This window comes from Netta rufina (genome assembly GCF_964035555.1).
Source record: "Netta rufina genome assembly, chromosome: 3".
In the NCBI taxonomy this organism is placed as follows: Eukaryota; Metazoa; Chordata; class Aves; order Anseriformes; family Anatidae; genus Netta; species Netta rufina.
Window position 1 is genome coordinate 111524884 of NC_140125.1, and position 26936 is coordinate 111551819.

Consider the following 26936-nt stretch of genomic DNA (forward strand, 5'->3'; position numbering starts at 1 on the left):
GGGAACGATGCTATTGTGCCCCTTCACCCCCCTTTCTGTTTGTTTTTTTCCCCAAAAAAAAGAAGTGGGGATTGGGTCGTGCTGCTGCTGGGACAGGGTTTCCAAAGGGGTAAAATGGGGTTAAAAAAATGCTGCTTTGGGTCTGCCGCATGAAGGGCTGCTTTCAAAGAAGCCCCTTCCTGCCTGGCCGTGCAGAGTTACAAGCAACTTGCGTGCTCTCCTGCGCTCTTTGCACGTCTCGCTGATGATCGTGCAAGCGGAGCAGGCAATAACCCTGCACAAAATACAGCACGGGCCGAGTTTTATTACCCCGCTCGCACGGCCGGGGCTGCAGTTCCTGTTTGCTCCCAGTCCATTCAGTTGTCGGGTTGTTTTTCTTTTTGCCTTTGTGTGTGTGTGCCAGCACATGCTGGAGTGTTGGCTATAAACAATGCAAGCAAATGTCTGTGCAGACTTTAAAAAAAAAAAAAAAAAAGGAATGAATTAAAAACACTTTTTAAGAGCTAATAGTGCTGCTGGGAGCGCACACTGGTGGCACTGTCAATGGGCACCGCGTGCCTGTGGGGTGGCCAGGATGGAGGAGGGATGCAGCCAAGCTAGCAGCCATGGGGCCGTGCTGTCCTAGGACGAATGGGGGGGGCACACAAAAAAGAGCTGCAATCAGTGCTTCTGGTGTCTCTCAGGGCCCTTGGGCGGGTGTTGGAAGGGGACGGCCAACCTCTGCCAGACTGAGGATCCCTTTCCACAGCTGTGGCCCAAAGGCTAATAGACCTAATTGGATATTCAATGTGGCTAAAACTCGTGATTTTATCACGTGTCTTTAATTAGCTCGCTTTCTTTCCCTCTCTCTTATATTGTTCATGCAGCGTTCCTCGGAACAACCCCTGCCATGCCGCCTTTCCCTCAGCGGGGCCGCGGCCGCCATGTTCCGCTCCCCCATGCTGGGGCTGCTGGGGAGAAGATGGCGCCGCTGTGGCTTTGTGGCCAAGATGGCTGCAGGGCGTGAGGCGGTGGGGCGGAAAGGCAAGGTGGGGTGGGGAGAGGAGGCAAAATAAAAACAACAATGGGGGCATGTGGGTGCCCGGCATGGCCATCACATTGCGGTCTGTGCTCCAGGAAGGGCAGAGGGGTGATGGAGGCTGACAGATGTCTGGAGCTGGTGGCACCCAGAAGTGTAGCACTGGTGAGGTGGGCTCCACGTGCAGGTGGTGATGTCCAAGCAAGGGGACATCCCAGCTGCGATGGTGTGACTGGCAATTAGCATGCAGCTCCTCATCACCCTTCTCGGCTATTTTGGTGTGGTAGAGGCCAGTTTGTCTGGGCTGTATCCAGTGCTGGAAGCTTTCGGACATGGAGGAAACGCTGCCATGAGGGCTGCCTCCGTGAGCTGTGCGGAGGCACTGGCAGGGCCTCGCAACATATGGATTTCATGCGAGTGTGTGCGCGTGTGTGTTCGGGGAGATGGGAGATCAAATAGCACTGTGGTACTACTTGCTGGATTTGCTAGAAAACATTTAAAGCTTGATTGGGATGTTCTGGTCAGGATCTGTGAATGGGGTAAGGGGAAGAACAATGCTGTGTTTGGGAGCCAAGTGTTTTCAGTGACATTCCCGTGCCCTCTGCTTGATCATTGAAGCATGCTAAGTATTGTGGTTTCAGTCAAAAGAGCTCCATGCTGAAAAGCCAGATGAGACTTGTATGGAAAGGAGTTTCTTGGCAGCCCCGCGCTCAGGGGATGATACGAGTTGGTTGTCTCTGCCCAGTACAGTGGAGCTGTGGGGATTTCCCAGAAATGGATCAAGGGCTTCCAGCAGCGTAGCCCAATTGAACTCGGCCTCCCTGGGGACAAGGGGCTGGTTTGAACTGTGTCCTGCCATGGGAAGAGGGGAAGCACAGCTGGGGGACGAACCCAGCCTGCTGCTTCCGCCACCACCGGAGGCAAGGGGGGGAGCTGGGATGGCGACTTGCTGTTGGGCAACCACCATCATTCTTCACAGTGTTCTGCAGCAGAGGCCATCATCTCGTATGCCCTGTGAATGTGAGCATCATGCAGCAGTGGGAGCTGCCTGCCTGGCTTTCCAGGTGCTGGAGCTATCTACAGCAGCATGAGGTGGTGGCCACTTTCACCGTGTGTCCTCTCCTCGCCTGTGCCCACCAGCAGCCGTGGAGCCTGCAGGGCAGATGACTGCTGCTGAAGTCTGATGCCATGTTATCCGTAGATGGTGCATTAACGGAGTGTGACCAGATGGAGTTGGGTTAGAAAAAGCTGAGTTCCTCAACAAGGTCTGGAGGACCTTGTGGTCACACATCACATCTCAGTGACTTCACCTGCAAACTTGTCTAGGATATTACAGCCTGACACCTCAGGATGAAGAAGGGGAGTATATTCCCTAATACACGGTGGGAGGTTAGAGTATATGTGAAGAGTTGCCCTCAGTGTAAAGGCAGTTTTGCCTGCCTACTGGGGTTGTTGTGGAGTTGACAGCTCAGCACCAACAGGTGCCTTCTCTGGTTGGCTTCAGATAATTGGCTTCCCTGCTGCTGATTGCCTGTTTCTCAGTTGCTGCTTTTGTGGCAGAGAGAAGACTTTTCCCTTTTGGGTACCTCAGTTAATTAAAGGGTGTTTATAAGAATGGGAAACCCACAGTACCTTGTATGTTCCACTTGTCTCAGCTATAAGATGTAGACAAGACCTTGAGTGAAAGCCTCAAATCTATTGATCACTGGGCTGGACACAGAGGTAAGAGGTACACTTATGGGATGTTAAATGCATTCAGATAAAGTCTGCCCCAGGAACTGGTTGAAGTGAGGTGGGAAACGCATCTGAAACAAGTGGTGGTATTTGATGAGGGCTTGAAGCACTGTCAGTGAAATTCCCTTCTGTGTCTGGGTTTTTCCCATGGACGGTGCCTCAGAAAGGTGAGCTGGCAAGAGACCTGTGGCTGGTGACCTAAAACCCGGGGGTGGAAGAGGAAGTTTTTATCCTGAAAGGGCTAGGAGGAGATTAGGGCAATGTGGCTGGTGGTCTGTTTGGAGACTGCAGAGACCAGGAGGATTTGCAAAGTTTTATTCCCTGCCAACTTGTTCTTTCTCTACTCCTTCCCCTTTAAGTTCCCTTTAAGCTTCTGTTACCCATGGCTCACATCCTGCTCTTGCTAGCTCCCTGCAGCAACAAAAGAGCAATCCGCCCATGCCTTAAATCAATACCGAGTGTAAGAGCAAGCCTGTGGAGGACGCAGCTTGGGCCTTCAACCTTGCGTTTCCAAAACCTGTCCACTAGTGTGCAATGTTTGGCATCCAGCTCATCTTCTGGGGGCACAGGCACTGCGGTCCCCAGTTCCCCAGACTGTCGCTCTCTGGTCAGGGTCGCAGTACTGGCTGCACTTAACTCTCTTCCTGCCTCCTCCCATGCCTGGGCGACTGTTGCACAGTTTGCTTTGGCTGTCCCTGTGCACTGACGCAGAAATAACTGATTCCGACCCTTCCGAATGCCGATGGTGAGTTACAGCAGGATCACCTGAACCCACCCAGTGCGCTTGCACAGTGATATCTGATTTTGCTTGTTCTGTCCAGCCTTTTTTGCAGTGAGTCAGAAATCTCTGAGCAACTCTGTTTGGCTTTCCCTCCCAGGAAGTGAGAGCCCAGAGCAGGCTCCCCACAGCTCACCCCAAGGCGGGGAGCATGGAGCTGCCCTGAGGGGATGGGTGTCTGCTCTGGGCTCCTTTCTGCTCCATGTAACGCTCTGATGGAAGGGATGTCCTGGCTTATTTGGACAAGAATAAGCCTTCTTGCAAAAACTTTTTTTTTAATTTTTTTTTTTCCAGTTTAAACAATGCAGTGCCTAGTGGTCCAAGTGTCATTGTGGCTGCAGCGCTGGCTTTATAGATATCAGCTGAATCAACTTGGCTGCCTCTCCCATGAATTTTGGTGGCTTTTTTGTCTTCTCCATCCCCTTTCCCTGGGTTCTGCTCCTTGATGGACACCAAAAACTGTATATTACCATGTCTGTGCCCCTAGCCAAATACTTCCCAACTGAATTTAGCAGAGCCTCGCTTGGCAAAACCCCAGCTGGCAGCTGCGTGCCACCTCTGTGGTAGTTTTCGTAAACAGCTGTGATAAAAACCCCTGCATTGCTTTGATGCCGCACGTGAGGGCCTGGTCGGATCCTCCACGCTCAGAGCTGGATTTGGGGGCTGGTGCATCAGAGTCTGTGGAGGGTTTCCCATTAGCCTGCGTGGGGTTTGGCTGAAGTTACGTGGATGTTGCCCACAAAAAAGGCTGACTCGCTCTCCCTTAATGAGGCCTTTTGCCATAATTCTGGCCGGTGCTTTCACTGTTCAACTGTTTTGGTCTACCAGGCCCAGGGCTCGTGGACTAGGCAGGTATTTCTCAAAGCACTCACCTGAATAACCACTTTTTTTTTTTTTTTTTTTTTTTTTCCTCTTGGCCAAGCTTCTTCAGTCTGTTCTGCACCTCTGTGATTCACTTACCTGTGTGGTTAGCTCAGGACAGCTCACTGGCAGTGACTCACACTGGCTTGCAGTGTGTGATCCCTCAACCTCCATGACCCCAAATAATTTGAGCACAGAACGGGGTTTGCCCTGGCACTAAAACAAGCACGGAGAGAAAGCTATCACGTTTCCCAGGAGCACTCGGACCGGAGGCTGCTGCTGCTGGGAGCTTCAATGAAGAGGGAAGAGGCACGGGGATGCCAGAGCTGCATTATTTCCACTGTACCCACTGCTGGGTACCTGCTGTCTCTTGCAGCGGGTGTTTCTGTTGGTGCAGCTGTCAGGGGCTTTCCTCTGCGTGCTCACCAATACACACCGATGCTGAGACCTGGAGGAACAGGCTGGATGTCCGAGCTGCAGTGCCTCCAGCTCAGCAGACAGGAGCTGGACACTTCACAGCTGCCTGCAGTCCTGTAGGAGAGGGGCTGTGATATTTCATACCTTTTTAGTGCCTTTTTAGTGCCCTGACGACTGCTGCGAGGATAAAAAATACGCATAGTTTTGGTTCTACAGCCTCTTCTGGCAGTGCCACAGAGACCCATTATTTGCCTGGGAGAGGTAGGGATTTCAGAGGAATGGAGTACTTAATCTCTTATCAAAGGCCTCCTGTATTTCCTCTGTGTGCTCCTTCGCTGTCCTGGGTTGTGCGAGAGCCTCCTGGATGCTCGAGTAACTTGCAGAAAGCTGTAAAAGTTCTCCCTGTGGGATGCCGTGCCCGTTTCCCTCTGACCGTACCAAACGCACAACATACCCTTGAAGTCAGCGAGCAGCATTTGCATAAGCCGGTGCTGTGCTGCTGGTTAAGAAATCCTGGATGAAAGTTAAGGACTTGTAACCAAAATGTAGAAGTATTCATTCAGTCCACAGCCATAGAAAAATGTTCACCACGCGCTCTCACACTGCCACTTGCGAGCAGCCAAGTGACTTGGGGTAGGTGTTTCTGCTACATCTGAATGAGCACGTATAGCTCCAGGAATTCTGCCAAAGCAGGTTTAATACTCCCACGTATGCAAAAGGGCTGTGGTCTGGGAAGAAGCAGATGCTGCAGCAGAGCAGCCGTTGAGGGCAGGGTTAGGCTGCATCAGAGGCTTTAGCTCAATTTCTATAACTGCCTGCTGGACATTTGTAGCAATGTGAAAAAAAATGCTATTTTTTTTGTTTTCTTTCTTTCTTTCTTTTTTTTTTTTTTTTTTTTTTTCAGTAAGCTGGTGTGATCTGGACCCCAGACTAGCTGAGGACCTGAGGAACGCTGCACCTGGGCTAACTTCAGCTCCTATAACCGACTCCAGCCATCAGCTGCGGCTACGCCATCAGTTCCGTGTGATGTAACACACAGGCTTTCCTCCCGATTAACCAAAAGGATGCATCCTGCTGTAATTATCATCCTTCATTTAGCATTTCGAGGCCACTCACACATTTCCGCAGATACCGGCTGTCTCGGAGGCTCCACCACCGTACCCCTCCAGGCGGTACGAGCAGCACTGGCTGATGTGGCAAATTTTAATTAGGCATTTTAATAGTTTTTTTAAATTGTTTAGGTATTTTAGGTGTAAAATACACAGGTATTTTGCCTTTTTTTTTTTTCCTCCCTTTAAAAAAAAAAATCTTATTTCTTCTTTTAGTTGATCATGATGTTAACTGTACATCACAGGGAGGCTTGGAGTGAAAGTTTTGCTGTGCATAAAGGTGCCTTTTTATTATTATTGTCCCATCCTATTCCACAACATAAAGCTGCTCCCACTCCCACCCCTAGCAAACCCTTTGGACCTATCCCTACCTTCTACCCTCTTTTAACCCAATTTATTTTATTTTACAGATTTATCAGAAATTGCTAATCGATTTCTGGTGCCTTCTGGGTGAAGAGACCCATTGCCTGTATGCAGGTGCCTGGTGCCATCATCGATGCCCTTCTGGAGCAGAAGCTAGAGGCTAAGCTGATGTTTCCTTGCCCCATCTGGATGTTTTGGGTGCCCCAGGGTGCCTCGAATGACACCAGGCACCGCAGTAGGCAACAGGATCGTCTCCTGGGGTATGTGTCCGCATGGAAATGCCCACACCTAAACAGAAGAGGCTGTGAGCTGGGATCCCAGGAGCATCCCCTCTCTGAGAGGACAGCGGGAGCTGCACAGCGACCACAGACATGCGGAGTGAGTGATCTTCACTGCCCCCATCAGATCTCCGGGCTTTTGGTTCCCCATGTGTCCCAGGGAGGGTAGAGCTGCCCTTTTCCCAGCAGGACCCAAGTGCATAGTGCTCCCGAAGTGGGGTGAATACCAAGCCCCGGGTTCTGAGACACATGACGTTTCAAGGAAGTCGGAGGTATCATGTGAGTCTCGGAGTACTTAGGATGGTCACTTTTTGAACAAAAAGCCTTTTTTTTTTTTTTAAGAGCCACGTGGCCCATTTGAATGAGACAAGCATATAGCCTGGAGCTGATGGGTGAACTCCGCTCCATTCATCCCATCCCTCCATGGGGGGAGGAATTGGTTCTGTGGCTTGTGCTGAGGTTGTCCATCCTCGGCTCTTCAGCTCTCCGTAACCCTTGCTTAATGACCAATTGCTCTCATCGTTCCACCAGCCTCTGGACGGCAGCAGCTACACCAAGGAACAGGGAACAGGGCTGAGGCTGACCCACCAGGGAGAGGAAACCTTCCCAGGACCTCGCTTGTGGGAACTTGTGGGCGCCTGACTCCCTCCTCGCCTGCATGGGGAGCAGTGAGAAGAGTTCCTGGTGCTGAAGAGGAAAAGCGATAAGGGTTATCCGTGGCGTGTGAGCCTGCCTTGTGATCAGCAGCACAGCGAGCCAGCCCCAAGCAGCCTCCGGCACCCGTGCCCTGTGGGAAGGGGAAGGTTTGTCTCCCCGCTCCCTGCCAGGCTTGGCAGGGAAGAAACGTGATTCTTCCTCACACAATGAAGAGGGACTTCAGGGATAAGACTCCTTCCTCTCCAGCTGCTACATAAAGAAGCCTCACAGAGAGTTTCCAGTTTAAGGATGGGGCTGTGCTGCTCCCAAGACGTGTTTTACGTTAAGTGAGCCTGGGAGAAGCAAGGTGGACACAAGGATCTCCGGGGCAGGGCCTCCCCACTCCCACCTGCGCGCTTCAGTCATGCTCCATCTTGTGCTGCTGTGATGCAACCCGTGGTTCCAGCCCTGCTCCAAGCCTAGCCCAAATCCAGTGACGTGAACCCGCCCAGCTCCCCATGGTTAGGCCACGCTCCTGTGGAGCGAGAGAAGTGGGTTTGGACCCACGAGGCTGATAAAGGAAACTAATTCCAAGGAAGCTAAGCTCGGTCCGCGGGGCTGATGGAGGAAATGCTCCTGCACCACGCTGCTGAGGAGCACCAGCAGGGCGGTCACACCGAGTGCTGTTCTCCTGGCACAGGGTGGCTGCTTTCTGACAGCCTCTGTGTTACAAAACCCAGTGTGTAACACCGGGCTGTGGTTCAGTCCCGGATAAAGCAGCTGCCTCCCGTCCCTAGCACAGGCAGTGCATGAGCAGCCAGGAACACCCCTGACCGTGTTGGAGCTGGAGTGCCGTCAGCCTTTGGCCATCTCTCCATCCTTTACGACTGGGAGGAGGTGACCACGACTGCTTTCTGTGACAATGGTGCCACTTTCTAACCCTTCTGATGGCCTGGGCTGCTCTGCCACACAGGAGTGCTGCAACACCCCCGGCTCCTTCTGCAGCATCACTCTGAGCATCTTTCGGGGTGGCAGGATCTAAATATTTGCTACGTTTTCCCAAATCTCTAGCCCAGTTCTGGACTTTGAGGAACCAAGCATGTGCCTGATGGGATCTGCTGTCCCCGAGAGGAACCAAGCTTCTCCATTCCCAAGCCCAAAGGTGCTTGACCGAGCAATTTTCAGGCATGGATGGAGCCTGTGAGAGCTCCAACATCGTTTACAACCATGGAGAATACTCCAAGTTGAAACTCTTTGGGCAGCGTGACGTAGTGTGGCTGTAGCACACGCCTCCTGTCATCAGCATTGTCCACAACACTATCAGAGCTCTACAAGACGTGGACCTTTGTGTCAACAAAGTGACAGCTGCAGGTTGGAGACCAGGACAGGGACAGGGGACAGCAAAGATCAGATACAAGACGTGTTTTCCCTTTTTTTTTTTTTTTTTTCTCAAGCAGCAACACAGAGCTACACCACCACTGAGCAAAGCTCCAGAACAAGGTGCCAGCCACCTGGATGGATGATGACCAGCCACCATTCTCCACGTAAAATTCAGCATTACAGCTCTGGGGTGACATGACTGCAACCATCAAGTGGAAAATTGTTTATCTGTGGAGTTGGCATTGGGTTTTCTCCCCAGCTGTATGACTTAGATGTAGTCTGTGACTTTCAGTACCAGCCACAAGATCTTAAAACTCTTTTGCGATTTTTCTCTCATTTATATTTCCCTGAATGCCATACAGTGGGAGCGGCCACCTCACTCTTTACCCTTTTTCCTAGGTACTGGCATGCTGAACATCATTCTCGTGGCGTGAAACTGGTTGACAGATCAACCAACTCACCAGACTGCTGCACAGCAGGCCAGGAGGAAAAATGCCTGGTCCCCAGGCGAGGAGTGACTACAGCAGTGTCTCAGCGCCATCAGCACCCTCAGGCACCTAGATATGATGGCTGCAGAAGCTTCAAGGTTCCCTGGACTCCAGTGAAAAAGAGCATGAGGGGATCACAGTCAGCAATGGAAGTAATGGTATTATGGCTTCTGTGTCCGTAATGGGCCACTTAGGAGGGTTAATGTCATACCAAAAAGTGCACCCGCTGCCCTGCAGTTAGACCACTTCACTCCCACCTTAAGCCAAAAGTGGCCCTTTGAAAGAAAATCCTGGAGTAACAGAAGAGACTGGGTGCAACGATGGCAAGAGCAGCCCCAACTCCCAGCCCTCTCCAATGCTCGGGGACTCATCAGGGTTTCAGTGGGGCAAAAGAACTGCTGCGAGGCTGTAGCCTTAATTACCCACCGGTAAACATTTTTATGATGATGGTTTAGCTGCTCAGAGCTGGAATCTGCATGATCTAATACAGGGTTCTCAAATAATTCTCCTCAGATCACTGAGTTGAAGCGGGTACCTTTTCAAAGCTGAGCTCCACAGACAGCAAACAAGAGGCGTAACTGAGAACAAAACGAAATGCTGGTTTCCTGCACGAAAAACACAAGACCAGATGTATTTCACACAGTGTTATTCACACATTTTCATTTTGATTTTTTTACAGTATATACACGTGAGCATTACATTATTCGATATGAGCCACCTGGAGTCAAACCTAATCAAACTGGTCCATAAACAATCTATATCAAAAAAGCAATATGATAGCAAAAAGTCTAGTGGTTCTACCCAAAGCCTAAAACAGTTGGAAGGAAAACCAGTGATCACGTTCCTGCATATAATTTGTGCAAAAAAAAAAAAAAAAAAGGTTTTAGGATAGCAAGTGGAAGATGTTCAAGGTACTGAAAACACTAGGGATGATGGCTGTAGGACTGTTTAAATTCAACCATGGCATGAGTGCTACTTGGACACTACCAATTTCTGCCTGGACATTCCCAAAAGCCTAATTTAATGCCTCACGTTGGAGAGAATGTCAGCTCTTCAGATAAAAACATACAACATTTATGCACAGGAAAAAAATACTCTGGAGAATTAACATGTTCAAGAAAGGTGCTCAAATGCCATCCTTTGTGCGACTACAGGAAAGCCCTGGCTCCAATGACAAGGCTTGTGCCTCTTGAAGGGAATTTTGTGAACTGCCATTCAAAAACTATTTGGCCATTAGAAATGCAATTACTAAAAATAATTAGGCCTACTACATCACTTAATGCAGGCGTTAAATGACAGATTCAGACACCAAAGGTAGGCCAGAAGAAACTTTCCCATTTGCCTATTGATGAATTAACACTAGCGTATAAAAAAAAGTAGCAACTCAGATGTATGCTTCAGTAAGACTTATGTCAACCTGATATAAACAGTAACACAACAGAATTCCTTACACAAGTTAATACCACTACTATTGTCTTTCCTCATGATCAGAGCCCTACCATTACAGCCTTTTATTTGCTCGATGCTCGACACTGCTTTCAACCTATCTTGGTGATCACAGCTTCGGGTTATGCCATCCAAACGAACGTTTTACACAAAATACTTACTTCGACAACATACAAAGCACTTCCTTTATCTTTCAGAAACTGAATATACAAAGTAAGCTTTTTTTTTTTTTTTCCAAAATATTTCCATAGGCAAAGGATTAAAAAGGATTTTAATTATACACATATGGTCACAACTCTGCCTTAAAAAGATCATTGGGAAATGTACATAAGGCCGCTTGTAAATGTACATCATCTTTATGTTACTGTTACAATGTCATATGTCCAGAGAAAAAAATTGACAGTATCATACATATTTGCTTTACGCTGGGAGAAGGCTATTCAAAAATACAGTACTCTTCTGTACAAAAAAATCATGCCACATTTATTAAGATGGAAGAAGCATTGGTTTCTGCGATAACCAAGTATTTCAGTCCATTTCTTTCTTGCTATGCTTATTATCCCAACTTAAAATTTGAACAGATCGATTTCCCAAAGTGTCCATATTAACAGAATCAACAGCTATGTTATAAACAAAACATAATGTTTCTCACAATAGATAAAAAGAAAGCCGGTTCATATTTCTGAAACCATATAAAGATAGAATTTAAAAAAATCACTCTTGATTTGCTGAAATAAATTTACATTATACAACACTATATGCCAGGGGGAGAAAAGGGAAGGGGGATATGAATATACACTAAAATGCAAATTTTTGTCCCAAAAAGGGTAAAACAAATTACATTTACAGCATGAAGGTTTACAAATGTACATCTGTACAACCAAGGTAAGCATCACTACTAAATTAGCAAGGCTTGTAATAAACATCGAAACAAGAGATTTGTTTTCAAACTGTAAACTTACACCTATTAACTACACGTATACAATGCATATATTTATAGGAAGCAAAAAAGCTATCTGGATATTTAATCAATCATGCTTAAATGTTGAGCTATCAAGTTTACTTTTCAGTGGCCCCTTTTCTCTTCATCAATACCTATTTTTTGCATCTACAGTGAGAAAGCAAAATAAATGCTCAACACTTCCAAATCCTTACAATTCTATATGCAAAATAAAAAAATACAAATCTCTACTCTTCCTGCATTGTAAAACTGACTGTAAAGTTAATACAGGGTTCACTCCTTCTCCAACAGTGTACTTTACTGAATGGAAGTACCACCATCATTTTATTCCTCTACCTTGTACAACAATTAAATATATAAGTATATACAGCACTTTTAGTTTTAATACATCGCTAGAGAAAACCTTAGGGCACTAATTTAAAAAAAAAAAAAAAAAAGAGAGAAATAAAGTGTGTCCACAAAGTGGTGAAAACTGTCTTTTGAAGTTTCCATTGTTTCATTACTCCCTATTTTAATTTGCGTGCCCAGTTTATTTTTTGAATAGTATGTTGTGAACCACCAAAACACAACTTAACTTTTTGACGTGTTAAATAATGTTTATGCAGCTGATCAATTTTAATCTGGTATAAAAGACTTCACACGAAAGGGAAAAATAAGGATCAATTCTATATACAACTCTATAAACCTGTTGTGCTATGATGTTGGGTAGACCTACCAGATTGCAAGCCAGTGTATTAAAAGAATACTGTACTTTTTCCCTTTAAAAACTATTTCAGTGACTTTACAAGGTAAAAATTTACAAAATATGTGACAGCTATTTTGATACAATTACATCATATACAGGCATTCTGTGCTTTGCCAGCCGTCCAATCTGATAGGTCTCCGGATCAGGGCTGGAGATTTTTTTTTATTTTATTTTTTATAATTCACTCCCCAAAAATATACAAAAGAATAAAAATTTTACAAATGGATGAACAAAGTCAATAAATAGATTTAAAAAAATCAGAACATTTATAGTTAAGTTGTATGTTTTGATCATTCACAATAAATTTTTTTTTCCATTTCCTTTTTTTTTTTTTTTTTCCTTTTTGTCTTTTACAGCATCCCATTTGGTGGTCCACCAATTGGCCCCAGATCAGCACTGTTCTTCAGGTAATACTTTTCCAGCTTGGCCAGAATGTGTTTGCCATAGGTGTATTTACGCAGAGTTGTGATGTGGGGTCGAATCTGTAAGAAGAAACCCATCATTTTTTTCCTCAAAAACCGTAAGCAGAGTTACTACACTTGTGAGCAATTCTATAAAAAAATGACAGAAACCTGTCAAAGTTTTGGAAGTTTCTGGAAAGATATAAAAATGGTGGCTGAATCACAAAGTAACTGGTGTACCTGTCACATTATAAATAATTCAACTGATGACTGACTCCACTTTTGTTTTTAGATGGGCGAAGCCAGACTTTAGACTACTGGAATTTGTTAAACATCAACAAAAACCAAAAAACCTCTCAGTACTACACGATGTAAACACATCAGGCAAGGCTAAGGGGGGTATTTTCAGGTGTGACCTAACCCACAGTGGCAGATGAGGCAGAGCTGTCTGACACATACGGCATTCCCCAAATCCAACCCAGCATTTGAACAGCTGGGGGCACAGGAATGCAAAGGAGAACACCCCCAAAAAGTTTTCCCACGGGAGCAAATAGCCCAGGGCAACTGGGGCAATGGCATTTTTGTTTCTCTCTGGGTATTCTCAACTAGAAAATGTGACCGCCTGTTGGAAGCATGGGAATCTTTTCAGAGGAAACTGCAGGAAGTATTTATATTAGCATTATTTGTTATTATTTTAAAAAGACAAATTTGTCTTTCTTCTGTTAATAAACATGACAAATACTTTCAATGTTAAAAAAAAAAAAAAGTATTTTCACAGAAAAGCTGACACCAAAAGTTGATTTGTAATCCAACTTTTAGAACTTTTCTATAGATTTACATTTTCAGCTTACAAAACAGCGCTCACAGACCTGAATATATTATGCCTTATCAAATTCCCTCAAATGTAATGTTTATACACCAACTTCTAGATTACAGAACCAGCTAGTTTTAAGTCTGGAGGGAAAGGGATTCTAACAGATAAGGCAGTAATATAAAGAGAAAATGTTCTGAAGCAATAAAACCATATACCTTGTGCATTATGATCTTCCGCTGAGCAGGTTCAGCCATATCAATCATCTTCTGAACAACGTAGTTGGCATACTGGTCCTTCATCATGGTGTATAAGGCACTGTGAGGACCATCGTTCTGGCAGCAGACCTCATCGATAAGTAAAGCTCTTTCAGCACGAGAAGCGTGAGTTACACATTTTTCTACCACATTGCTGAAAAATAAGACAAATGCATCCTGTGATTTAATATGTAACATTCTTCCAAGTAGCGATTTGATTTTACATTTATCTGAACAAGTTCAAGTGCCTTAATGCTACTGAAGAGTCCATTCTAAAAATGTTAAGTCCTGATTTCCAAACCTTTACTCTGTAATAGCTGAGGAAGGTAAAGGATTACCACCAAAAGTCATTTTCTGATACTTTTAGGAGAGATTCTCCACTGGTCCTATGGCAGATATACTGGACCTTGGGTTGCATATGTACTGTAGTACATCTGTTTTTAGTTGTGAACCCTTTTAGGATATAGAGAAAGCCAGATACAAGGCTTTCTACTTTTTGAATAAAGGATCTTTTCAGGAGCATGCCTAAATCAGAGAAACCCTCAAATATTTCTTTGTGTAGATGAAGTCCACAACCTCCAGATGTCTCAGAAGCTGAAAATGCTATCAGTGGTTATAAGCCAGCAACAAAATGATTCTTGTCATGAGTTTCTGCTTTAGAAATTAAACAAGTTCCAAGAAGAAGAATGTGAATAGTTCTGCTTAGGCAAAGAAAAATAAAATCCAGACAAACTTGCTACTTTGCATACAACTGATTTTTTAAAACCCATGCCCTCAAAATATCACAGCATGTTTCTACTTAAGATTGATGACAAGGTTAGTCTCACTATACCATCCAGGATGAATTCTGAAGTATACTTAAATTAGAAAAAGGTGCAATGTACCTTTCAGTAAGAAACACTGAAGGATGATTTTTAGGTCCTAAATAAAGACTTTAAGTCTTCCTAATGCTTCGTGCTGAAGCACCACGTTTTACAGCTAGCCTTTTTATGCTTGGAAATTGCTTGACTGGACTGATAGGAAAAAAAAAAAACAAAACTGGAGGTCTCAGCTCAGCAGTGTATCAAGCAACTTCTAGGAGAGCTTTTCACCTAGCTCTGGGGATTCTCATATGCCTCTCCTTGGAGTCTGGAAACCCCATTCCCTGAACTTGTAGAGGGTGAACACAAGACATTCCATAAAACCCACAAAATCTCGTTTGTTTTACTGGAGAGTTGCATTTCCCCTTTTCTTTCCCCAAATCCATATTTCACAGAGGGTAAGATACCACCACTGTTCATCTCTATAAAAATACGAAATTTCAGAAAACGTTACACAAGGGAAAAATAACAAATCTTTTTGGAACACACTAAATAAATCCAATACGACAACTTCAAAAGGTTAGCGAACCTTCAATATTATATGAAAGCTGGGCAATACCTGGCAAATTTGTGCTGACTCAGAGCTAGAACTTTTCCTCTGATTTCTGAAACGATTTTACTCTTGTCTTCAGGACGACCATGCTCCAGTACATGTTGAATAACATAATTTCCGTATTGATCCTGAAAATAAGATGACTTCAATTTTCTTTTGTGTTCATACCAAACAATCCATGTAGCTATTGTCTATTTGTATAAACTTTCAACTTACTATTTATATGGATATAAGAAACCTGCAGTAATGTCAACAACACAGAAACAAAGGGATGCAAAAAACGCTGCATCAAGAATTACTTAATGGACCACAAAATTTACATGGAACATGGAAATTATCTGTAAAAATGGCATTTTGCTAGAGTACCTTTTATTCTCTTAAAGAAAAAGTCTTCAAAATTAAGATCATCGTTCTGTAACAGCCGTAAGATTTCCCTGAAATTTGGTTCCCCAAATGCAGTCTAATAGAGACTTTATATACAAAAAGCTGAGAAGTAAACTAGACTGAATATAAAGCAAAAGGCAATTCATGCCTTTTAACATGTAGAAATTCCTACTGAACAAGTCTCTTCCATTATTTTAACCTGAATCCATTTCAAAGCCATAAATTTTGTTCATTTGAGACCAAGACAGGAAATCATGTATAAGGTCTTTGGCCTGGCCTTCTTTTAGAAGAAATGTCCTAATTGTGTACGAATATGCAATGTACATTGTGTGTGTAGGAATGCACAATGTATATTTTTGACAACGTATTTGTGTTTAGATATTATTAGAAGTTATGTGAAGGACACCGGAATGAACTGAGAAACTACAAAAAGGCAATCTTTGCAATAAATGAATATAGAAAGAAATAAACCCAAAAACCTAATTCTGTGCATGTACAATGTATACTTGAAGCTACAGCCAAAAGTGTAAGGAAATGGCTTTTTATATCTTCTTTGCCTCCCAACTTCCAAATTCATTTTCATTAAAACTATGGAAGGAAAGAAAGACAAAAATCAATGTCTACAACGCTAAAAGGAAACAAATGCATTTAAGCTATTTCATACACTAAGAAACGGGAATAAATTATGATAATATAAAAAAGCTCTACAATGCATTGCAAAAAGGATTATACTAACCTGTACTAGTTGTTCTGTGTGCTGATGCAGTTCTTCTAAGATGGGTAAAGTCTGCTCAGCAGTGCAGTGTTCCAGAATACGCTGAATTACTCTACAACCATATGGATGAGTAGAAAGTACGAATACCTTAAAATAGAATTGCAAATTTAAGTTAATCCAAATGAAGTTTACAGATGCACTGCTATTGCCATGTTCAAAATGGAACTGAACTTGTCAACTACTTCTATAAAAATATGAACACTTTTGCCTGCTAGTATCAGAATTCAATCCCCTGTAAAAGCCAGAAAAAAAGACTAAGAGGCCATTTATAATATTCCTTTTTATCAAGGACTCCAGTAATGATACAGCTGCCTAAGAACCAAGTTTTCATTATGATGTTTCTAGCCTATTAACTGCAAAGAAAACCCCTAAAGTCTAACCCTTAGTTAAACATGGTTCACCTTTCAAGCCTTCAACTTCGTTCTTCATTTTAAGATTTTGTCTTTTATAAAAAGGAGCTCAATTACAGTAGCTGATTTTCACTGTTTTCACATTCTCTGTCACACATATAATATTTGTAAGTAAGCATTTAAAACATACAGACATGATCTTACTTATTCCTTTTCCAGAAGTCAGTTTTGTGTTTTGGGAATTAATTCAGACTATTTAAGAGTCAGTATCGGTCAGAACTGAACAGAGAGAATCTTGGCCGATCAAACAGAGATCCACATGGTGGAAGGAGGTGACAAAGATACATAACCATTGGGTGACATGACTGAAGTGCAGTATTTTTCATTTGCCACTTGAGATTAGCCAATACATATATACTTCTAAATTTACAATGACTTGGATTTGTAGATGGATGTCCAGTAAATAAGCAGTCATGCCTCAGTCAATGGGGCTCTACTTATAGTTTATAAACTGCAGCTCATCTACCCCATATACATTTTTTGATGTGAAAAGACCTGCCCCTCAGCATCTTGGTACACCATTTACTGCTACGTACAACAATAATTCTGGTAGTGCTCTTGTAAGTGCGAGAGAATTTATCGTAGACTTTGCTAAGAAACACATATGGTCAGCCATTAAAGTAAAATTTAGCAACACAGCCAAGTTAGTACGATGTTTTACAATTCTTTGAGACTATAAAAGTACATGTTTGTCACAGAATATATTCTCTAGCCCGCGGCACAATACCAATCTTGTATGAATGTAATTTTGTTGGAAACATAAAAAAAAAAACTTTAAATAAACAAATACCTTCCGCCCTTCACTTAACACTAGCCCATGTGTAGGGAACAGATTACTATTTCTTCAAAGTATTTCCTTAATGACAGGTATTAATTGGAAAACACTGAGACAGACGTACGAGATAAGCAACAGAAGAAAAAAATGGAAAGGAAATTTTAATGAAAAGTATATGCCACGGATCAGATACTTTATTATTACATAAAAAATAGCAATGCTGAAAGTTATAAAGGAAATTTAAAATTGCACAACACAAAACTCTAACAGCCTGGCCATAAGCCAAATACTTCTACCAGTATTTATAGCACACCCAAACAGGTTTTCTAGATCCTCAGCTCTAACAGATTCATCTTTTTACAGCGTGAAACTGTCTATTCAACAGCTTTTCCATTTTATCATCCCCTCCTTTAATCCTACTTAATACAAGCTGACTGGTAAAGTGTCAAGTGCTATCTTGTATATGCAAATGATGGAAAAAGATCTGCAAATCAAAGCAACCCTACAGAAAAGGAAACCAACTGTTAACACTACCTGTCCTTTGAATGCATCAATGATGAACTGGAGCGACTGCGGCTGAACACACTCAATACATTTTTGGACAACATGGTTTCCATTTTGATCTTTCACACATTTCAGAACGTGACCATCCAACTCTTTCACCATTTCGTTCTGGAAAAAAAAAAAAGATTATCTTTTCAGTGATTTTTCTTCTTCTTCTTCAAAAAAAAGAGAAGTTCCTTTTCATTCTAACCGTCCATTTTTCCTATGCACTGGTCATCTACTTGCATATCATAACCTTATAATTTAAACTATTTTTGGTCCCTAGGGCTTTTCATAATGAAGGGAACCATCCACAATTTAAGCAAGTATAAAGGTGGGTGCTATTAAAAAGAAATGAAATACAAAAAAAAATATTGTTCTAACTTACAATTACCTGCTGGTCAGGTGAGATAGACTCAAGTGCTTTCTGAATAACACGACAACCATACATCTGTAGGGCTAATGGCAGAACGTGACCACGTATGCGTGTTGCTAGGGCTAACTTTTGATCCAGGCTTCCAAACTAAAAGAAAATAAATATGCTGTTAACAAATGAAGACATGAAGTATGCTGGAATTTACACGACAGTCAGAACTTTCATGATATATTAAAGATTTACCGGGCCTTGAATGATTTTTCCCTTTTTACCTCTGACAGGTATATTTACAAAAGCTTTCCCCCACCCCTCAGTGCAACATTCTGCAATATTCTACATTCCAGTCACGTACCTGCTTTCAACTGCATGGCTTTAAAGGCAGCAGAAAAAAAAAAATCTAAGTACTTTATACTTGCCTGTCTGTAGGAATACAGATTAAGATTTAAGTGCAATAACCCACTTATTTAGACAAATGGTATCAGCCAAATTAATAACATCAGATTACCATAGCATACCAATTCAAACTATGTATTCTTCACCATCTCAAATTTGTATTGGTCACCTTACACCTTACGTACGGTAAGCAAGCTGTAACAGGAGAAAGAGAAACCAAAAACAACAAAAAGAAGCATCTGCCCTGTAGCAGCTTCCTGGTAACTTCATGTGCCTTGGAGGATGATTCTCACCATGAGTATTTGGGGAAATCTAGAAATACTCAGGCTTTGCAGAGAAAAATCAAAATGGTTTTATATGCTGGCTGTATTAGTGTATAAGCTAACTAACATTTGTTCAGCAGTAGCTAGCTCCTGCCAATATCATTCCCCCCTCAGTGTCACTACAACCTTCTGTTTTGCTTCCTGTTTAACAAAGAAGATGCCAGACTGGCTTCAGAATAACACAACCCTGTGGGAAATATTAAACGCCAAACCTGTAGTCACCAAAAGCTCTGAAGAAAGCTCCAACAACTTGTCCCTCCCACTTAGATGATGAACAAACTCCCTTACTATGTGTAAAGGATTATGTATTTTTCTTGGGAACTCTTACGCAAAATTAAGATGAAACATCTCTCAATGGTCAATAATTATCTCTCTTGAGCAAGATTAAGAACTTATATGCTGTACATCAGCCACACTTTTCAGAAGACCAAAAAAATGAGCACACCGTTTCGTAGGCTTTGTAGACTTATTAAAAAAATTACATTCCTGTTTAGAGTGAGCAATCGTATTTTTAATTGGGCAACTTTTTCTTATTGAACACTTTCCAGCTTCTCTTTCTATCCAACTAAGTATTTTGATATGGCCCTTGATTTGAAGTACACCATGCTTCAGATCTGTCCTACGTTGTGTTTTGTTTTGTTTCCACAAGACATAGGCATTGCCTTTTCTCCTCCTCTCCACAGGTTGAATCTTGTAGCTCTTTGGTAAGGCAACAATAACACAAAAGCAAAGCAGTTTTAAATACTAATTTTACTAGTACTGAATGTATCATATGACAGTCCTTCCTCAAATTTTTTCTGCCTGTTTGATAAAAGTTCCTTCAGAGCACTGGACAAAATTCGCACATCTATTTATCTGGGTGCAAGAACATTTTTCAGACCCATTTTTTGGCCAAGATGCAGTAACCACTACAAGTATCCTTCAAATCTTTTGTGATCCCCATCACTAACTGGAAGTCTACGTAAATCAAGCTAAAAACTCGAGTGTGCAGCCAATGGTGCTCACTATCACGTGTATCACCAGTGCAAAAGAAAGCAATGCCTATAATTCTCAGGCCTGTTATGAAAAAAGGGGGTGGAACAGAACAGAAAACACGTGTGCACTATTAGACCCCTGGGTTCTGTAGTGAGAGTCCAGTAGAATTCTGCTATGATGTTAAGAAAAAAAAAAAAAAACATTTAAATTTAATCAGACTTTACAGCTTTTCATTCAAGTTTCTGTTCATACACTTTGTGTTAGGCTTACCTCAAAGAACTTCTGTATTACATAGTTTCCAAACACATCAGTCATCAATTGATATGCTGCTTGCAAGATCTCATTAAATACCATCTGGCGCTCAGCTGGAGTAGCTCGCTCTAGCTTTTGCTGTATAAATCTAAGTGCAAAAAATGTACATTATGCTTTACATGAACAACAGGAAAACCTCTCAAACACTGTTTCAATGAGACACCTCAACACTCTGAAGTGAGCGTTCAACGTTATAGAACTTATTAAAATGAAAGTAGTGCCTTTGCATATGAAAGGATGCATTTCGGTATAACGATCCTTAAAACTTTCATTTGAAAAGTATTAAAGATGAAAAGAATAAGAACAATAAACAAGTACCTGATGATGTATTGCTAAAAATGGTTTTAACATTCCAGATGCCAGATATTTTGTTTTCTTAATCAACACCTTTTTGATACTTAAAAACTAGAGTTTACAAGCCTAGTTATAAGGCTGTTCCTAACCTGAAAACTTCTATAAGCAGCTAAATTTATACTACTGTTACAATGCAATTTCCTAGAAAAGAAAGAGGTCAGTGTAAGAGCATGTGCTCCAATTACTGGCATGCTTTGCATTAAGAAGAGTCCCAGCATGTTTAATGTTAATATGACATTATCAAAGCAGTAAAACGTCATTAACTTTACTGTAGTAATTACCTAGAACCATGCTGATCTTGGGAAAATTCAACAATATGTCCAACAAGGTCTCTCAGTTGAAGATTAGGGAAGCGATTATTTCTGAAATCTTCCAGCAGCCGACTGCGTCCAGAAGGCATTATATCAGACCTACTGTAACGGAGGCGTGAAGGAGGGAAGAGCTGACTGGTGGAGCTAAAAAGACTGGAGGTACTTGCCGCACTGCGATACTTTGCTTCTGCTCCAGGTGCTGCAGAAATATAGCGACCACTACCATTTGTCAGTCCTCCTACAAGGAAGCAGCTCTGTCAGTGAAAGCCGTAAGGAAAATAAACAACAGCAAAACAGCAAGTGTACTACAACTACAGATACCCTTGGAGCCAAAGGAAACAACAGTGGTGTCTTGTTATTTACGTTTACCTCGTTTTGGTTTGAGGAGTTAGATAGCTTTATCTGCCAAGAAATAAAACCATTCTCCTCCTCGTTTTCATTTTACGTGAAGGGCACCAGGAAAAGAAATCTCGTGAGAAGAGGATAACGAAGCAGGTAAAGTGACCACCCAGACATACAGAAACTTTAGGGCTGGGTGGGCCTCGGCTTAGTGGGCAGATCTCCACAAGCAATTCAGATGATTCAGACTCTTGTTAGTAGTCTTGAAGTTAGCCAATTGTTTCAAAACAGACCATGAAATCTGAACTACCCTTCAGTCCCTGCTGAGGTTCCTTTCTGTCAATTCATAGCATGAAAGGGCTTTTTTGGGGAGGCACGTGTGATGCCTCTTGTCAGGCTGTACCTGTTCTGCAGGAAATTTGATGACTTCAGCATCCCAGGCTTTAGATCTGGTACCTCTCTCTATGCACTAAATGCGTCAAATTTCAAAGCAGGTAAACTAAGAACACTCTACTTAATTCTAAAACAACCAGAAAACATATTAAACAAGTTCCTTTTAAAAGCATCAAGTCCTCGCCTGGCTGTGAAAACATGCACCACTCACTACACTTTGTCTTTCCTTCCTTTCCATGAGCTGAACTGCTTTGCTAAGGTCCTTTTCCTAGTGGTCCCACCTACGGCTATCCTCTCCCAGCCCTGTGAATTTCCCCTCACACGCTGCTCTTCCACCACTTCACGTCCCTCTAACTCTGCCACAAGGCCTCTCTCCTCCACAACAGGCAGCAATTTTCATAATAAGCATGCAAACAATGCATCTTTTGCAACTACGGTATGCTTTCTCAAAGGAATATTGCTGTAACACAAGCAGGACACAATACCTCAACTCTAGCATCCAAAAAATACCAAGCTAAAATCATCGAGTAAAAAGTGAAAAAGAAAAAATATTCTCATTTTCCCCACAAATGATCTAGAAAGTAACTGAAAGCCCTGTCAAAGTCAACAGAAGCAACTAAATTTGAATTTTAAACAAATTGCAGTATGTGCTGTTTGAATGGTGCTCTATTACACAGTGAACAAAAAAATGTATCAGCTGACAGTGCCCCAGCCAAGCCTTCCTTCAGTTCCAAGCATTTATAAGGCCAGGCAACAACAGAGCTACAGTGGGCTGGTAACGTAGTAATGGTCAAGTATCTTTTTCGAAAGGTCAAACTGAAATACCAGGATCTGATATGTTAGTGCTCTGCAAGACGTATCAAGCATCACATTTATTGAATTCTACAGGATTATGCCCTAAAATAAATACAAGTTTTCAAAATTCAGTGGTAAGAATTAGTAAAGAATCAGTAAATAATTTGTCCCACAAATTCTTTTGTTTAAAATTAAAGCCTCTTAATTCTTTATAGCCAGAAAAAAAAACAGCTTTAACTATCATTTTTAGTTTTCATTGACAATCACTACTTCCAGAAGAGAGACGACAGCGACATGATACTAACAGACAAAGGAAAAAGAAACCCAACATTCTGCAGGTGAAGCAGGATGCAGTGATGCTCTACAGTGATTCTTCTTCTAGGAATGGCCTCCTAAACAACAGAGAACTTGTGTACCTGAAAACATGGACTTTGTGATCTAAATGATTAAAACACTGGAATGAAACCTGTCTTCCTTCAAGTGCTGTGCAGTAACAGTACTTAATGCCAGTAGAGGGCAGCAAAGCCCGTTTAAAAGCAGTCTTAATGGGCTGTTCTAACATTTCTACTGCTTCCTGGATCACAGGCTCAATTCTCTGCCAGAAACTAACAGGAGAGTTTCAGTTATGAGTTTACATACTGCATGGGTCTAATTAGCATGAACAGTCAAATTGCGCATGTGAGTCAGGAATCATTTATCCATCTTTATATATATATTTTTTTAACTTGAGCCTCCATGTAAGTATGAAATAAATGTGACAATCTATCCAACAATTAAAACAAATTAAGAAACTTCCTACCTTTTAATAAATGTTTTATGTGTGTAGTAAAGCTGCACGTATACAATTCACACTCAGGATTATCAATCAAGTCCTTCCGCTTGGGAATGGTCCCTTTTTAAGGCTTAAGAACACAATGCTGCAACTGGGAGACTCCTCTCTAGCCTGAAAAACTACCTGAGATGATCGCATTAAGCAGGGTCATAATGCAGGATGGCTAAAAACATATCCATAATTCCTAGAGGAAACTCACACTTCAAAAGCTTAAGCTGTAAAACCCTGGAAACTATTAGAAAAACTGATCTGGTTTTTTTTTTCCACAAAAAAAAAGCTTTTCTCTTTTTTAATTTATGCAGTAATGTTAGTTGAGTGGCAACTTTGCAGATTTGAAAAATAAGAAAACCACAAAATAAATCCTGTTGTCACAGATACTTGCTATGTCTCAATACACTCTTGTATAAAAAGGACTATTTTCTTAAATATTATATTCTCATTAAATTCTCTGCCCAAAGCCAGCTATAAGCCTTAGTGTGGACATTGAAGATGACTGCTCTCCTCCTTCCCAAAAACTTTTACTGTGAATGGCTTAGAACTGAAATGTGAGTTCTAGTCACCCAAACCCTCCTGGTGAGCCTACCACATCTACCACATCCCCATCCTCTTCAAGAACTTCTAATATTGTTTTAAAGAGTCTGACTTCCTACCAGAACATAACACGTGCTAGTTCTTACTAATTACTTTGGGGAAAAAACACACACACACAAAAAACATACCCTACTAGATCAAAACACCTAGTCTAAACTTTTCTGCAAATGCTGGCACTTCAGAAGACTGCTGTCAGGAATCCGTGTGTCCACATAATTACAAACCACTGGGGAATAAAGCAAGGAGCTTGTAGCTAATCACTTAGCTATCACTCCTGATCTTGTAAAAGGAAGATCTCTAAAGCAAGGAATAATATTAAGTTGTTTTATAGTTTAATTGAACCCAAATCCCAGTGCCTAGTCCATAGGGAAGAAGAGGCTCAGAGGCATAAAAGGCATACAGTCCATCTAAAACAGAGCCTTACTAAGCTTTAAGGAGACAAATCATGTTAAATTATTGAACTCCTTAGCTTAGACAACATATTTAATGTAAAAGGTAGTATGAAAAAGTATTAAAAACTAGATTTATCTAGGTCTATACAGATTTATTGATAGCATTAGTCTGTTAGTACTTATTACCAAAGCATTTGGTTCAATTATTTCTAACCAAGACATAAAACAGATTTATTGCACAGAAACTGCTATTTAAATGCAGCCAGCACTGTTATTTTTTAGTAAAACATAAAATTATATAAACATGTTAAACTTGATTTATACAAAATATTTTTTTTTTATCTGTTAAAAAAAAATCAGCTTAATCTCATCCTCAGCTAAAACGAGTACACATTTTATCTACTCCTGAGAAATGGACTATGTATGTGTGTGTGACTGTATAGCCATGCATATGCATTTTAGGAATCAATGCAAGTGCTTATTATGCCTGGTTTACCAAAGTCCTACAGAGTAGGTACATGACAGAGGCAAGGCAAGGTTCCCCAGAATGGAGGTCACTTGGCATAGCCCTATTACCCCGAACAAGCCGTTCCTAAAAACACCGACATCATCTACCAACAAGCTCGGTCTGCAAGGCACAGACTGAATAGAAGTACCTCCAAAAGCCCACATTTTGAAGATCCTATCCCTAAAACCAACCCTTGAAACGCTGCAATGTACCATCCAACAAGGAAGCGCTGCCAATCTAAAGGAATTTTTATAACATGGGAAAAAATACTTGTTTTCACCTTTTTGTCCCTGGGAGTGAAAGGGTAGTTCAAATTCATGACCATGCTGCTCCAACTGATTACAGTAAAGAAGCAGTTACAAACTGATAAATCCCTTCAGATACAGGAAAACTGACACTAGACCAAAGTAATTAGTGCGTTCCCGTTTTAGGACGTTGGGTAAGAGTTGGTGAGAAGAGATAAAAACAGCAAAATATCACAAGTTTCTTGTAAAAGGGCAACTGTTGTGTTGTGTGTTTGTTTTTTTTTGTTTTTTTTTTTAGCTACAAATTGCAGCAGTGTCTGACAAAGGGGTTATAAAACCATGCACCCTTCCCCAGGATTGTGCTCTAGTATTCTGGTGGCTGAAACAGGAGCAACCGAGTTTGATGCCCATTTTAAAACAGGAGTTAAACTTAGCTGAACCTGTTGATACAAGCAGGCAGGACAACGAGTTTTGAAGGTGGAGGGAGAGCTGCATTTGACAGGCATTATCAGAGTACCAATGGAAACTGCATGCAGACATGAACTTACAATGTTGTTCTACTCTGAAAAGTGACCGGGTGACCCTTCGCAAAACACACTCCCTGCTCGATTTCAGGTGTAACTTCTTGGTGAAAAAGCTTTGCCTTTATTAGTATTTTTTTTTTTACGTGAGAACAAAACAAATCTTCTAAGAGTGTTGGATAAACACAAGCAGAATAAATTTAACGGGACAGACAACTACAGAAAAAGTCTTGGACTTTTCGCAACGGTGCACCGTGGATGCAACTGCACGATGATATTAACACAAAGGGCAGAATGCAGGAAATGCTAAAAATATCACTGCATTTTTAAATGAAAATATCCAAGAGATCTTCAAATTCAAAACTTCCGATTGGTTTGGTAAGGCAGCAAAAAGTTTACCCATCAACAAAGTCCACTGCTTGTGGAAGATGAAGAGGCTTCAGGCACGGAAGCCAAAAATGTGTCAATTTTCAGAGTACAACTGTACATTCTGGCTGTTCACACACTGATCTGGTACACGATTTTAACAAAATATTATACTTCGTTCACACTGCCAAACAGTCTGAAATAGATTATAATCAGTATATATTAACAATTTCTGCCGATAGAGGTAGTCCTCTATACTGATTGCAGCTTATCTTCTCCAATACTTAAAAGCCTTATATTTAGCATTTTTTCAGATGTAAAGCAACACGACTTTAAATGTTTTGAATTTTAGATAATGCCTTCCAAAATTTGGCTGAAGTATAGTTTTCAGTAATATGAAAACTATTGTGAGAGTACTTTGGAAAGAAAGAAAGAAAAAGATTTCCATGATAACCCCATTGTCAGATGTTCAGAACTTTCTCAAAAGCCTCCATTTGGGCTGAAACTTTCCATGCTTGGTCTCAGCCCAAAGGTGCACTTTGTAGACCTGGAAAAGGAAAAAAGGTAAGTAAAAAAAATAAAACGTGCTGAAACATCCCCTTGCCCAGCTTTACTTTGGGTATTCAGCACATAACCATGAAGGGGATACTGAACTGCAAATGTAATATATTTAAATTACTTTTAACATTGTTACAGAAATCACACATTTCTCACAAAGTGCATTTTGCTGGGCACTTTTAACTTTTTTTTTTTTTCCCTGTTTTATTTGCACTAAACCAAAGTACAGGGGTTAGGTTTCCTACAAGGAGTGCACACTGGAGCAACAGGCAACTCAATCTCATAAGCGTAGCCAGTTTTGTTGTACAATTTTAGCATTCAAATTAAATGACTGCAAATACTTGCAGTGAAAAAAGGAAAGTTTATCAA

The 26936-nt window shown here is 41.8% G+C and overlaps 1 protein-coding gene across 8 annotated transcripts in view; it reads right to left on the bottom strand.

The window, feature by feature from the left end:
• Nucleotides 1-9691: 9691 nt before the first annotated feature.
• Nucleotides 9692-26936, bottom strand: part of PUM2 (pumilio RNA binding family member 2) — a 69774-nt gene continuing 52529 nt past the window's right edge. For 5 of the 8 annotated variants that reach the window (XM_084284287.1, XM_084284292.1, XM_084284290.1 and 2 more), the window contains 8 exons: nucleotides 20998-21265; nucleotides 20321-20450; nucleotides 18372-18506; nucleotides 17975-18112; nucleotides 16217-16342; nucleotides 15103-15224; nucleotides 13645-13837; nucleotides 9692-12696 (listed from right to left, as the gene is read on the bottom strand). In XM_084284287.1, the coding sequence (XP_084140413.1) occupies nucleotides 12565-12696; nucleotides 13645-13837; nucleotides 15103-15224; nucleotides 16217-16342; nucleotides 17975-18112; nucleotides 18372-18506; nucleotides 20321-20450; nucleotides 20998-21265 (1244 nt within the window). In that variant the 3' untranslated portion in view covers nucleotides 9692-12564. The remainder of the gene's footprint in view (nucleotides 12697-13644; nucleotides 13838-15102; nucleotides 15225-16216; nucleotides 16343-17974; nucleotides 18113-18371; nucleotides 18507-20320; nucleotides 20451-20997; nucleotides 21266-26936) is intronic. The other 3 variants (XM_084284289.1, XM_084284291.1, XM_084284288.1) reach the window with 1 other exon arrangement.